Raw genomic sequence first — 13896 nt, 5'->3', positions numbered from 1 at the left:
TAAGCTAATCCACAGTTCCCAACAAAACTAAGTTGAAACTAAAATTAAATTAAATTAAATTAAAGAATATTTGCTTTATTCTTTTTTGACCCATGTGAGGAAATAGAGTAATCGTTAAATTCAATCTCCCTTTCAAATCCCCCTTCCACCATCATGTAGATCAGCCAGTCCATCCTTCTTCCCCACGATTTGAAATGTTATATTTGCGTAACCTATAAAAAAGAATTATATATTTTCTTGACGAATCATTAAATTAAATGCATAGAACCATAAGGGGGAGGGATAGAGGGGTAAGGAAGCAAAAAAAATGGCTGGCTGACTGGTTATATTGATTGATTAATCAATACCGGTTGATTTGATTTGATTTGACATGGAATTTGGATGTCGATTTTGTGTCGTTTTGAAATCTATTTTTACAGGTTATATACACATAGAAAATATCTTGAATGTATGATGATGTTATGTGGTTGAAGGTATTATAACTGGTTTATAACCTTCTTGAAAATTAACTAATTTAATTAATTATCCAAATTAAGTAAAAAAACACAAGAATATTTATTCAACTCTTGGTTATTGAAGGGGTTGTGGGTAGTGATTCAAATACTAAAAACTTGAATAAATAAATTTACAAATATTTCAATCTTCTTCTTGTCTATTGTCATGGTTGTTAAATCTCAATTGGATAATAACAATAGTGTGGTGAAGAAGAAAACGTCTCATTGAGCAAATTTATGGCGATATTTTTCATTTTGCCTTTTCTCTATTTTTCAAAGTGGCGTAATTTTGCATTTTACAAGTTGTGTACCTTTTTCTTTTAATTTTTCTTGGCTTTTTTTTCCCGCCTCGGTCTGAAAAAATTTCCGCCCCCTAAAAGAAAGCCAAAATTCAATTCTTTAACTTAGTTTCTACCAGCACATAAAAGTTTTATGCCATTCTATAGGGACGCCCTCGAGTAAAGGATATTGGGAAGCAAGCCCAGAATCATTACAACTGAAACAAATGAACAAACGTAATTCTCACATATATACTAAACAGATGGAAAAGAGAAAAATTATCAGAAGTAGTCAATTTAAAAATGAATATACGTCTCTATTAAGTACTTTTACAGAAACCTCATGCCTAATGGCAATTGCAACACCGCCACCAACAGCATCAGCTGAACTTAATCTGCTTTTTTGATTGCTTTGAACAAATCACAGCAAGCAAACAAACGCAACCATGGTGAAATAAAAGCATAACAATGCGAGTTTGAAAGCAAAATTGTACGTTTTATCTCAAACACATGCTGTGGTTGTACTAAAGATAATTGGATAGTGGTGATAGTGGTGGTAGAAGTTGTTGTCTGGTAGGGCATCATTACCTCTCTCCTTTTCAAAAGAAAAAGAAATTGATGAAATTAGATTGCTTTAATTGAGTTTATATGTATGTCTATATGTGTCTAATAATTTATTTATAGAAACTAAATTTCCATTTTAACTCAATTGGTAAATCATTGTGAATTGGTCTCTCGGCAAAAAAAAAAAAAAAAAAAAAAGTGTCGAGCATTTCCAAGAGTTATCCTTAGTGGTGGTAGATTTAAGCTGAGATTTTCCAAAATGGTTTCATATTTTTGAAAACCAAGAATTTCCCCATTGGACAATTACAAGTTAATGCAAAAAAGGAAATAATTGTCATACTTCAACCACATATTCATAACCAACGACGAGTTATGACTCTCTTCCAAACACTCAACGTGCCGAACATCATAGAGAGTCTCGGATTCTTCATTGACGTCTCTGAAACCACCATCATCGGCTATCCTTAATATCATCTACATAGAAGAAAATGAATAAAGAGTTAATACAAGAAGGGGGATGAAATGTACTGGCAGTCTATGATGAGTAGTTGAAAAGGGTGAAGAACTTCCTTTTATCCACTCTCAATCTCGTCAATTTTATAGAACAAACAACTGATATGCCTCATTAAATAGAAGGACATGATAGTTGTGGTGGTGGCGTCTAATCCAGATTTCCAACTCCAACTCCAACTCCAACGAAAAACACAAAATCTGAGATCATTATCAACAAAGGAGAGTAACAAATACTCTCTCGATCAATACAAAAAGAACAAAGTTTAGCCACTTGTGTTATTGGAACCACTGACTGACTTTATCTTGAGATAAGAGAATGTTCAACTCGTTTAATTATTATCGTCAAATGAATTTCTTTAGCTAGTGTTTATTTTTTATTTTTTTTTTTTTTTTCACTACAGACTTTGTGTCGCTTATGTAGTTAGCAAAATTAGGTAACCAATTTACCTCATTGAATACTTTTCTATTATATTTTTTTTCTTTTTTTCCTTTCACTCACTCTTTTTTGCACCATCTTATGATGATTGTTTATATGAGAAAAAAAAAAAAAAGAATTGCTAGTGTAACAAAGCCACAAACTTTAACTATGACAAATAAAATATAAACAAGTTGAAAAATGGAATTGAAAAAGAGAGACCTGAAGGGGCCTTGTAGAAACATTCAAGCATCTTCAAACCAATAAGTCAAACAAGCAAAAAAAAACCCCGCTTGTCAAGTTCATCTGCAAGGGAGTTCATTCACTAGAAGAGTCAGGATCGCGTGTATGTACCAATAATTCACTGTGTTTCAGCAACAATAGCAACAGCCTATTTGTATCAGAACATCATCCAACTAAGGCAAGCACCACACAAAGTACATTCTAGCTTTACACTTTCTTTTTTGCAATGTCGATGGTCGATATATGTACATACCCATCCTCATACGTGTATATAAACCATGTGAATTACGTACCTACTTTATGATTCATGCTTGCTTGCAACGTTTGTCACGTGTCTTCAGCTATGTAAGAAAAAAAATTGACGGCACCAAAACATTCTATTACCATATTTAGACATTTGATAAACAACAATTACACTGGCTATTTTACGTTTTGGTGCAACAAAAAGTAAAATCCCGACCATTAAAACCGGTTCTTCCATAACAAGCCCCAACAACAACAACCATACTATCTTGTTGCTGTTGTTGTTGAATAACAGTAGTACGAGTTTTGTTACTCCTAACATCACCAACTTCCTCCTCTTCTTGTTCTTGTTCTTCTTGTTTGCTCTTCGGGTCCCCCCGCCTTACGGAAGAATCCTGTTGCTTTATCTGCAATAGTTTTTGTTCTTTGTGATGCTTCTTATTTCTAATTTCCGTCTCTACAAACATGCATTCACACAAATTCTCGAACACATATCTACTCTTTCAATATCAACTCTAGCTCAAAAATTAAGGTTATGATTTGTGGTTTTACTATAATCCTACTACCTCTTTTTTTCCGAACCGTATATATAGATAAGAGATGGCTTGTGGCAGTGTCAGTGGTGGTGACATTTAATGAAAGAAGAAAAAAAAAGTTTTATCTTTTGTTTTCTATTGGTATTGAATATATGGTTAAGATTACACAAACCGCAAAAAGTGTTATGTATCAGGAACACAAAGAACAAAAAAAATACCAAGTTGCAGGTTAAAATTTTACCCAACCAGTAAAAAAATAAAATAATAATTGTATTGTGTGTGTGTGTTGGGAAACTTTCCGTCAAACAAATTTAATTTTAGTAAAATAATGAAAGAAAAAATGGCTTTCTTTAATGTTTGAAATTGAAGAATTTAATATTATTATTATTAATATATTTTCACATTATAACCTGCTGATTTAAAAATTTCTCTTTCTCTTTCTCTTTCTCAACTAACTCTAAAAATAAACATATATATATAATTGGGATAAATTCTCTCTAATTTAAATTTGTAGTTCTTCGATTTGTATTTCTCCTTTTCCTTCTTTTTTTTTTTTTTTTCCTTTCCTTCTTCTTTTCTTTTCTGTTCTTTTTAATTAAGTTCATTGGCAATTTCAATCTTTCATTGATTTATATAACTATTTCATATAAATTAGATTACAATGCAATTCAAGAACATTCTTGCCATTACTGCCATTGCTGGCTTAGCTTCTGCTGCCAACAGTATGTATTATTTATTATAATTCTAATACTATTACTAGTTTTTAGTTGTTGATACCATTATAGTTTTGAACAAAGTGGGATTATTCAAGTCAATCACACAGATATACACACACACACACCAACCAGGGCCACCTATCTTCGATTATCTCAACTATTATTACCAGCTACACCAGTTATCATTATATCCGACTATGTCTTTCATTGTATTATTTTTGTTGTTGTATTGGGATTAACTGATTTCGGCATTAGCGGAATGAAATTCAATCCTTAAGATACTCAACATCAAACAAAGAAGAATAATAAAAAGTGTTTGTTGGGTGTGTGTTTTTGACTCCGCCTCTATTCTAAGGCGTATTACATACTATATACACAATTGAACACCAAATCTCAAGATCTAGCAATACAATTGGAAAAAATGTTTATCATCATTTCTAATAATGTATAAAACAACAATGTTAATTTTTTTCAACAGAGTGTTCAATTGGAAGAAATCAATTTTTCATTTAACCAATCTTACATATTTTTTTAATCAATGGATTGTGAACAAAAGTATTTCATTTCATTGCCCATTTTGAAGAAAATGATGCGAAAAAAGTGAAAAGTTTTTCTTCTTTCTTCTGTTAATTAATTGGAGGTGGGAAAGAGATCTGGACAGTGAGAGAGAGTGTGTGTGTGTGAGGAAAACAATTGGGCACCAAACAAAAATTGTTTATTTTCAAGTTTTGAGATTTTGTCCATTTTAGGAAAGTCAAATAAAAAATAGATTGGTCAACCGTCAATCTTATTTTTTTCCCTTCTTGTTGGGCTTAATTTTGTGTGTGTTCAAAACTGAATGAAAAATAATGAATCAACAACAAACAACCCATACTTTTTAATTTCATTCAATATACTAACTGTTTATAATAGACTCCACTTTGACTACTGCTACTCCAAGTGTCAAATCTGATTGTTCATTCAAAGATTTCACTGCTACTGCTTCTAACCAAGTTCAACAAGTTGCTGCTTGTGCCACTGCTGTTGGTGACATCACCATTCAAGGTGACTCTTTTGGTACCGTTGAATTGACTGGTTTAGAACAAGTTTACGGTAGTTTGCATGTTAAAAACGCCACCAAGGCCACCACTGTGAATGCTCCAACTTTACAATTGGTTTCTGGTGAATTGGAATTCAACGCCAACACCATCTTATCTGACTTGAACTTGGCTCAATTGACCACTGTTGGTAGTTTCAGTTTGAATGCTTTGCCAGCTTTGGAAAAAACTGGGTTAACTGCTGGTATCACTTCTGCTGAATCCGTTATCATTTCCGACACTGGTTTGAGTTCATTGACTGGTATCAATGTTTACAAATTGAAAGTTTTCAACGTTAACAACAATGACAACATTGACACCATTGACTCAGGTTTACAAGAAGTCACTGATACTATTGACATTTCTTATAATGCTGAAAAAGTCGATGTTATTTTGAAACAATTGAGCAGTGCTAAGAATATTGTTTTGCAACAAGTTAACTCATTCAGTGCTCCAAACTTGACTGTTGCTAATGGTTCATTTGCTGTTTCATCTTCCTCTGTTGAAAAAGTTGAACTTGCTGGATTAACTTCTATTGGTAACTCATTGACTGTCAACAAAAACGAAGACTTGACTGAATTAGATTTCCCTAAATTGAAATCCATTGGTGGTGCTTTACAAATCTCCGACAATGATGAATTGAAATCCTTTGCTGGTTTCCCTAAATTGGAAACCATTGGTGGTTCCGTCAACATTAACGGTACTTTTGACAATGGTACTTTTGAATCCTTAAAGAGAGTTTCTGGTGGTTTCATCTTGAAGACTGATGGTAAATTGTCTTGTAGTGCTTTCAACAAATTGAACACCAACGGTGATGTTAAAGGTGACAAATTCCAATGTGAAGATAGACAAACCACTTCTTCTTCTTCTTCCAAGAAATCTGGTTCTGCTACTGAAACTTCTGGTTCAGGCGAAACCGGTTCCGATTCATCCTCATCTGCTTCTGGTTCTTCTGGTTCTTCTTCTTCATCTAAGAAAGCTGGTGCTGCTTCCAACAATGGTAAGTTAGCTTCTGTCGTTGCCGCTTTTGCTGCTGTTGGTGTTGCTTTATTCTAAGGGAACCAACAAAAAAAGAAAAGCATCCTACGAAGAAATCTTAATCATTTTTTTTAAAAAAAAAAATCAAAAAAGGAAACACGTAAAAACTTCACACCTATAATTTAGAACACAGTTTTGTTTGTCGAGTTTGTGTTTATAAAACGTTAATTTTAATTTTCTTTTTATTATATAATCTATATATAATACACATTATTTAAAATAAAAAAGTCAAAAAATATTGTGTTTTCACTGGATTTTTGATCGTTCGTTGGCTGTCATTGTAATACTTAAGGAGTTAATTTATTGTTGACCTGGTTTTTGAAATCAGTAGCGGGACTATATCCAGACTGTCCTTTAATTGTATTGTGTCTCTACTTTTCATATCACCTCTTATTATATCTATAAATATCTATTGTATATACATAGTTGCATATAAGGGTTACAAGGAATCAGCATTGATATATTCCACTGAATCCATTTCTAAAGCTAATGCCACTTCATCAACAAACAGTTTTCCCACATGTTCAACTGACGGGATCTCAAGATGATTATGATCAAGTTGTTCATGAATTGAAGTTGCCCGTTTGTTTTTCAATCCACACATTTCAAAAGTATTCAAATATTTCAAGTCAGGATTTATATTTAAAGCGATTCCATATTCAGTGATTCCATGACGAATTCTAACTCCAACACTACTAATCTTTAATGATTCTGATAACAGCAGTATCGATTTATTATCTTCAATCCAAATTCCAGGGTTTTCCACACCAATAACACTATCAAGATTATACGACTTTTTCAAAACATTCTGGATACTTTTCAACAAAACATTATTGATGTAACATTTGGTTGTTAATTGGACAAAATTCTTTAAATCCAAAATTAAATATGCAACTAATTGTCCTTTCCCATGCCATGTAACTTGTCCTCCTCTTTCTAATTGGTAATATTGTCCTCCTATACGTTTGAACCCTTCAAGATCATCTGTTGACACTTCGGATTTCAGTCGTAATCCTCCAGCATAAACATTATCAAATTCAAATGTAAGAATTGTTGGTAATGGTTGTAATTTTTCAATCTTATTTTTCAAGTCCAAAAGGGATGTATCTTTACTATTGGTGAAGGGTTGTTGAGGTTGAGATTGAGGCTGTTGTTGTAGTTGTTGTTGTTGTTGTCGTTGAATTCGACGATATTTGAATTCTAATGATTTATAATTAAGATTGGCATCGACTAATGATTGCTGGATATTCAAGCCATGTTGAAACGAGGAAATCCCTGGGAAATGAATATGTTGTAGCTTTCGATAGTTTGGTCGTATTGTATGATATTGCCGTGTTAGTATCTTCATCATCCTAAACCATACTTTGTAAACTGTACACCATCTTTTTTATTTTTTTTTCTGAACAGATAATATATATTTAAAATACCTATATATACATCAAGCTTAATTAAAGCTCACAATCTATTTAGTATTCAAGGCGGTACATAAAATTTATTAATAAAATAGCAAAGATCAAACTTTTCTTGCTTCAGACTAGAGGAATCAGAAGTTGCAAGGGATTCCCTTCCATCTCCGTGTCCTCAACTGGGGCGTCTTTTCTAGATTGCCCCACAGAATGGTTATGTTCTGGTGGATTTTGGTACTGAACGTGTCCTTCACTGTGTGGACTATGTTGTTCTACCAACGTCGTCTCATTTCTTCCAATGTACCCTTCCTCTTGTGATTGTTGGAAGAGTGGTATCGTTTGCTTTATTACAAACCACATTTGTTTTTTTTTTTTTTTTTCAAGTATTTTCTTCCGTGACAGTAACGAAACTGATGTTTGTTCTAAAGATTTTTCCAATGTCCTTTTTTTGGAAATTTAACTGGTAATTCTGCTCGTTCTATTTCTGTTGAAGTTCTTTTCATAGCATTTCTGGAGTTATTTTCATTAGCTGATTCGATACTTGGGTTGGTACCTACTTTTTGCTTTGGTTGTAATACTGGGAAATATTGTTCTGTTTGCTATTTTCTCTTCTTTCAATAACAATGAGCGAGTTTATGGATCTTACGTTTAAATGTATCTTCTTTTGAATGACAAAACAAACAATATTTCAAATTTGCAAGAATTCCAGAAGCTACCATTTCTCCCATATGCAATATTTTTTTTTATTTTGTATGGTTGCCATGTTAGTAGTAGTTATTCGATGCAGGAGAAGAGAAAAAGGTGGGATTGTGATTTTAGACGAAACAGTTCATTTTTATACAACCATACCCTGGTGCTGATACACATTCATATATGTATATATGTCATCTAGACGAAATAAGCGACCTTATAAAGGTTTGATTCTAAAGCCAAAACCGTTGAAACCAGGATCCGTATTTGCAACAGGAACAGGAACAAGAACAGGTTTAGGAACAGTATCAGTTTCGGCTTCCCCATTGGCTCTGACATCCACAACAGCCACAACTATAATCAGCTTTCAAAATGGTCAAACTTATAACGTGCCAAATTCAGGAAATGTATCACCTTCAACTTCATCAACTTCTACAAATTCTTTAGTAACGAAACAACATATCAAGAAAAGCCTACAGAACGATTTCAAATTAAAATCTACTGCCAATACCAATAATAATGATACTGATAACAATATACCTTCTCATAACGGTAGCAATGGTTTTGGTGTAGTGGGGGACTTATATGATATATCTGATCCTAATAATTTTAATGAATTTGAATTCTTATATTCAATTTATGTCCCTAATAAATATTTGATCAAAAATAATAAAAAGTCAATTAAACATTTACTAATTCATTTACCCAAACTATACCATGATTCTGCTACCAATAGCTCTGGATCCACTACTAGCACCACTACCAATACTAATCAAACAACTAATCTTAATTTGTCAATTCACTTATTCCTAAGTACAATCATGGTCAAATTTGTTAATTCTTGGTATTTAACGAAATTAAACACGACAAATCTACTGTTCTTAAAACTAGTATATCAATTAATGGTTGATTTCATTAGAGACATTATATCAAGAATAGAATCGGTAGATATTATGTTGATGATTGATCAGTTAGGTGATATTTTGAACACTCATTTGAAACAGACAGTTTCCAACAAATACTCCGGCAATAACCAATATCCATATAAATTTCTTGAGGATTATTATTTTATTCAACAACCAACTTCAAATACTTTTGACTTTGATAAACTGTCATTACAAGTGGTCAATGATCATTTGAAGTCAAATCATATAATTTTTGAAAACTTTAATTCTTCCAAAGATCAGAACACTAATAATGAGATGTTGTACTATAGATTACTTGTCAAGAATGTGTTACTGGCATCATTCAAAGACAATGCATTGAGTCCATCTACATCGAAAATAACGAGTGATTTAATAATTCATATTTTAAGTGATATCGTGATTGTCAAATTAATTGAAAAGTTGTCGTCACTGGATTTTATTTTTGACAAGTTGAATGAATTATTAGATAGTTTGTTATCGCTATCATCGTCTTCGTCCTCCTCCTCCTCCTCAAATTCAATCGAGCCTAATTCCAAAGTTAAATTGGAATCCACATTTTACCTGTCATGGACTCAGAAATTGCAAAAATCAATTTCACAAATATATTCTGGATTTACTAGTTTTATTGTCCTTTCATCTAATAGTAAGAAATCACAATTGAAAGGTAATGAAAATGGTGACTCTGTATCTGGTACGAACTCACAAGGAAATGGAACCAGTGGAGTTTTAAATTGGTCATTATTTTCACTATTAAACATAATATTCAATGTACAACATCGGAAACCATTCGTTTACAATTTGATGATTTCAATTAAAACATTATTACTTCAAATGAATAATAGAATTGTGAGTTCAATAGATAGAATAACTGGAGAATTTATTAAGACCAAAATTAAGCAATCTATAACTCAAGATAAAGTAGCTAGAATTATCAATGACTTGAGAATAAACTTATTTTATCCGTCACTGGATAATCAAGAATCAAAAACTGTCAACCAAGAAAACCAAATTTCAATTGATATTTTAGCTGAGAAGATTATAAAAGTTTACAAAACATATTTTGCTAAATATCTCGACTTATCATACAAAGGGGAAACTGATCAAGATTTGAAAGATTCAATTAAGCTGGTTTTGATTATCTTTCAACAGCAACAAGAACACAAAGAAGAAAAAGAAAGTGACCCACATCAGTATTTGGACAATAGGGTGAATAAATTGCTTATTGTAAAGTTATTAGATTGTGTTATTGGAAATTTATATACCGATATATAGGTTCAAGTGATCTTGAGTGGTTATTTTTGCAGTAAGAAATATATGTCGTTTGGAAACTGAACTTTATACGAAAGAAAGATGAAGGTGAGAACTTTTTCAAAAAGTCGTATGGATTTTTTTTTTTTCAATATATCAAGAATACTCTAAAAAAAGAAACTGTACAAACCATTTTCCAACACACAGCAATTATTTAATACTAATTTCTAGCCCTCTCAGACAATGTTGAAATCTACTGTCAGTAACACCCGTATCAAGTGTTGCCGCATTGATCAAAGAAGGAATTACTTGTTCACAGCATTGGCTAGCTCAGCTTTGGGTTCGTTCTTATGGTCTAAAAACAATGTATTAGCTTCGAAAATGGAAAATGGTGAATTGCATTATCATGATCCCAACCTTACATTCAATAAGAAATTGTTCAATGGTAAACCTCCTTTTGAAAGACGTGCCCCAGATTATCCTGGCCATGTGCCATTATATAATTTTGAGAAAGTTTTGATGTTTTTAGGATCTAGCATGGGGGCATTTTTCCATCCAGAGGAAAATAAATATATTGTGGCTCTCGGTGAAAGTACCGCCATCACACCTATTTTACAACATTTACGACACAAGATGTTGTCGGATCCTGTGGGGAGAACCATATTAAGAGAAAAGCCCCGGATGACATCGGATTCATTGAACTTGACCTATTTACGATCATTACCTGATAATACAATTGGGAAAAATTATGTCAATTGGTTGGACAAGGAAAATGTCAGTCCCGATACTAGAGTTCCAGTTAGATATATCGACAATGAAGAATTGGCGTATATATATCAACGATATCGTGAATGTCATGATTTTTATCATGCAATAACCGGATTACCAATTATCATTGAGGGAGAAATTGCTGTCAAAGTATTTGAATTTGCTAATATTGGTATCCCCATGAGTGGTTTAGGAGCATTGTTTGCTCCCTTGAGATTGAAACCAAGTCAGCGTCAACGGTTACGGGAAATCTATTATCCTTGGGCAATCAAGAATGGGTTGTTTAGTAAACCATTGATCAATGTTTATTGGGAGAAAATCCTCGAGAAAGACGTTAATGAGTTTAGGCAAGAAATGGGGATTCAACAACCTCCTGATTTAAGAAATATGAGAAAAGAATATTTTGCTAAAAAGAAATTGGAAAAGCAATTGCAAGGCAGAAAATAAGTGTGACAGGAAAAGTTATTGAACGTATACAAAATTAGTAATGAAGTTTCTAGTATAGATATGAATCTAGATATAGTTGTAAATAAAGTCAAAGATATGATGTTATGATTATGATTAGGCTAAAGAAAATGTATTGATATAACTAAATAAATGAAAGGTGGGGGTCTCACTATATTAATGACATGGTGGCAACATTGATTAACCAGCATTGGGCGCAGCCTTGCCTTTTGTATGATCGACAAAATTCAAGATAGCAAACATGGAAAATTTCCATCTCACAAACATTGAATCTACCAAACCACTTGCTTTTTAAGAAAATTCAAAGAAAAAACAATTCTGTTTTATACAATTACTTTTTCTTTAGTTTAGGTTGACAAGTTACTGGAAAAGGATGTCACAATTGTTATACAAGTATTTTTTACAAAAAGTATGTCCTAAAATACCCCAAAAAAGTATATATATCATATACTAACAACCCCAAAACGTTTTATATCTATAGACGAATCTTGATCATTTAGTTACTTTTGGAGATGCTAACCATGATCCATATTTTGAAGAGATTCCGGATAACGAATTACACTTTTATCAGCGGAAAGGAGCTAAAAGAAGAAGAAAATTACCTGACTTCATTCCGAAGCATGATTTAAAGATTTTGAATAGTGTTAAAAACCGAGCTTATCGATTGGACTTACTGTTGAACTTGTGTGGATTAAGAATAGGTTGGGCTGGAGTCATTGGGTTGATTCCTTGGATAGGTGACATTATTGCCTTTTATTTTGCATTGCAATTGGTTAGAAAGGCAAGAACTATAGAGGGAGGGTTACCAAAAGGGTTGGAAGCGGAAATGATGGCCAATGTCATGTTCGATTTTGGTATTGGATTAATTCCAATTGTCGGAGACTTTATCAACGTTTTGTATAAATGTAATTCAAGGAATTTCATATTATTGGAAAAATATTTGGTCAAGAAGTATGGTGCCATTGCAAACCCGCTTCCTCCTTCCAACCCTTCAGTTACACAAACGCCTATCAATAATAATTTGAACCCTCCGTCTAATCCATCTGGCAGAGAGACACCGACTGCTCACATTTCTAACCGCCCGCCTAACCCTCCTCCTCGAGATTTATAATTTATTATATTGTTTATATGACTGTTATTTCTTTTAGACTTTTTTTTTTTCACAGACTTTAGTATTAAAAATATATATAAGGACATTTTTTGTTTTGCGTACAATCGTCTTTGTTTTTAGAAACAGATTGTTTCAAGTTCTTGAAACATTAACTTTTCCATTCATCGCTCTTGCTCTGAAGCTTACATCAACTTCTTGTGTTTTAAATAATAATCTTTTCTAAGTGGGAAGGGGGAGTTGATGTCTAAACAAATCAGCAAGCACAACCGATGGTCAAGGACTAAATTAACTATGTGAACAAAAAGATGCATTATTTGTATAGTTTTTGTATTCCGTCATAGTTTGTCGAATTCATGTTCCAAAACGATTAATCTCTGTTTAAAATCTTGAATAAATACTTCCAATTGATCCAACTTTAAAAACTCCATTTCCAATTGACTGATAGTTTTCAACATTTCATCAATGCTTTCATAATTATCAAATAAATTCAATTGATCGTGTAAGTATTCCTGATTAATCTGGTACTGTTTGGATAGTATCGATTGGTACGTTTGTTCCGTTAGTGTATTTATATAGTCCCTAATTTTGTACATTAGATAATCATAATTTAGTGAAAGTTTCTTCAATTCCAATGGATCTGGATCATCATTCGACGGTGCCGGTGATGGTGGGGTATTATCGTTTTCTGGAGATGGTATGGAGATTTGTTCAGATGGTGGTAGTAAATCATTACAACCATCTTTACTTTTAGTATTATTCTGTGATGTCATCTGATCGTATCGACTACTTCTATCTTCATCTACTGACATAGTCAAAATAATTGTTTCAAGAAAATGCAACCTGAAGAATCATTAAAAAAAGAAATAGGCGTGTTGTTTTCAGGATAATCAAAAACATAAACGAAGTGTGATTTGATTAGAGATATACAAGTTTTTTCTTGGTTGGTGCGGTGTAGTGAGTGGTGCGGGTGAAGGTACTAATTGTGGGCGGTAAGGCGGTGGGAAAAGGTTGTAATTCCCACGACAGCCCAGCACCAATTACACCTCCCTTGGAATTGAGCAAAAAGAAACAGAAAAAAGAAAAAAAAAAAAAAAGCAATAAGAAACTTCGTGGCCAAAAATGTTTAACTCGAACATTTTTGCCGAGATAGAAAAAGAAGAAAAAAA

General features: G+C 32.8%; 6 protein-coding genes across 6 annotated transcripts; 4 read left to right on the top strand and 2 right to left on the bottom strand. All coding sequences in view use genetic code 12, as the record gives it.

Moving 5' to 3' along the window:
- Positions 1-3947: 3947 nt before the first annotated feature.
- On the top strand, positions 3948-6134 carry CD36_02990 (GPI-anchored extracellular protein, putative; the record flags this gene model as incomplete). The annotated part of the gene is made up of 2 exons (XM_002416926.1): positions 3948-4008; positions 4915-6134. 2 exons carry the CDS (start codon positions 3948-3950, stop codon positions 6132-6134), a joined length of 1281 nt encoding a protein of 426 aa, XP_002416971.1.
- A 421-nt stretch (positions 6135-6555) lies between these two features.
- On the bottom strand, positions 6556-7464 carry CD36_02980 (lipoate biosynthesis protein, putative; the record flags this gene model as incomplete). The annotated part of the gene is made up of 1 exon (XM_002416925.1): positions 6556-7464. The coding sequence occupies one exon, from the start codon at positions 7462-7464 to the stop codon at positions 6556-6558; it is 909 nt and encodes a 302-aa protein (XP_002416970.1).
- Positions 7465-8403: 939 nt separating this feature from the next.
- CD36_02970 (conserved hypothetical protein) lies at positions 8404-10410 on the top strand (the record flags this gene model as incomplete). The annotated part of the gene is made up of 1 exon (XM_002416924.1): positions 8404-10410. One exon carries the CDS (start codon positions 8404-8406, stop codon positions 10408-10410), a length of 2007 nt encoding a protein of 668 aa, XP_002416969.1.
- Positions 10411-10629: 219 nt separating this feature from the next.
- On the top strand, positions 10630-11601 carry CD36_02960 (mitochondrial ubiquinone-synthesizing complex component, putative; the record flags this gene model as incomplete). The annotated part of the gene is made up of 1 exon (XM_002416923.1): positions 10630-11601. The coding sequence occupies one exon, from the start codon at positions 10630-10632 to the stop codon at positions 11599-11601; it is 972 nt and encodes a 323-aa protein (XP_002416968.1).
- Positions 11602-11992: 391 nt separating this feature from the next.
- Positions 11993-12730, top strand: CD36_02950 (conserved hypothetical protein; the record flags this gene model as incomplete). The annotated part of the gene is made up of 2 exons (XM_002416922.1): positions 11993-12028; positions 12101-12730. The coding sequence occupies 2 exons, from the start codon at positions 11993-11995 to the stop codon at positions 12728-12730; spliced, it is 666 nt and encodes a 221-aa protein (XP_002416967.1).
- A 335-nt stretch (positions 12731-13065) lies between these two features.
- CD36_02940 (conserved hypothetical protein) lies at positions 13066-13539 on the bottom strand (the record flags this gene model as incomplete). Its single annotated transcript, XM_002416921.1, has 1 exon — positions 13066-13539. The coding sequence occupies one exon, from the start codon at positions 13537-13539 to the stop codon at positions 13066-13068; it is 474 nt and encodes a 157-aa protein (XP_002416966.1).
- Positions 13540-13896: the final 357 nt, after the last annotated feature.

The sequence above is a fragment of the Candida dubliniensis genome, chromosome 1, assembly GCF_000026945.1.
Source record: "Candida dubliniensis CD36 chromosome 1, complete sequence".
In the NCBI taxonomy this organism is placed as follows: Eukaryota; Fungi; Ascomycota; class Pichiomycetes; order Serinales; family Debaryomycetaceae; genus Candida; species Candida dubliniensis.
This window is presented reverse-complemented; position numbering and strand designations above follow the sequence as displayed.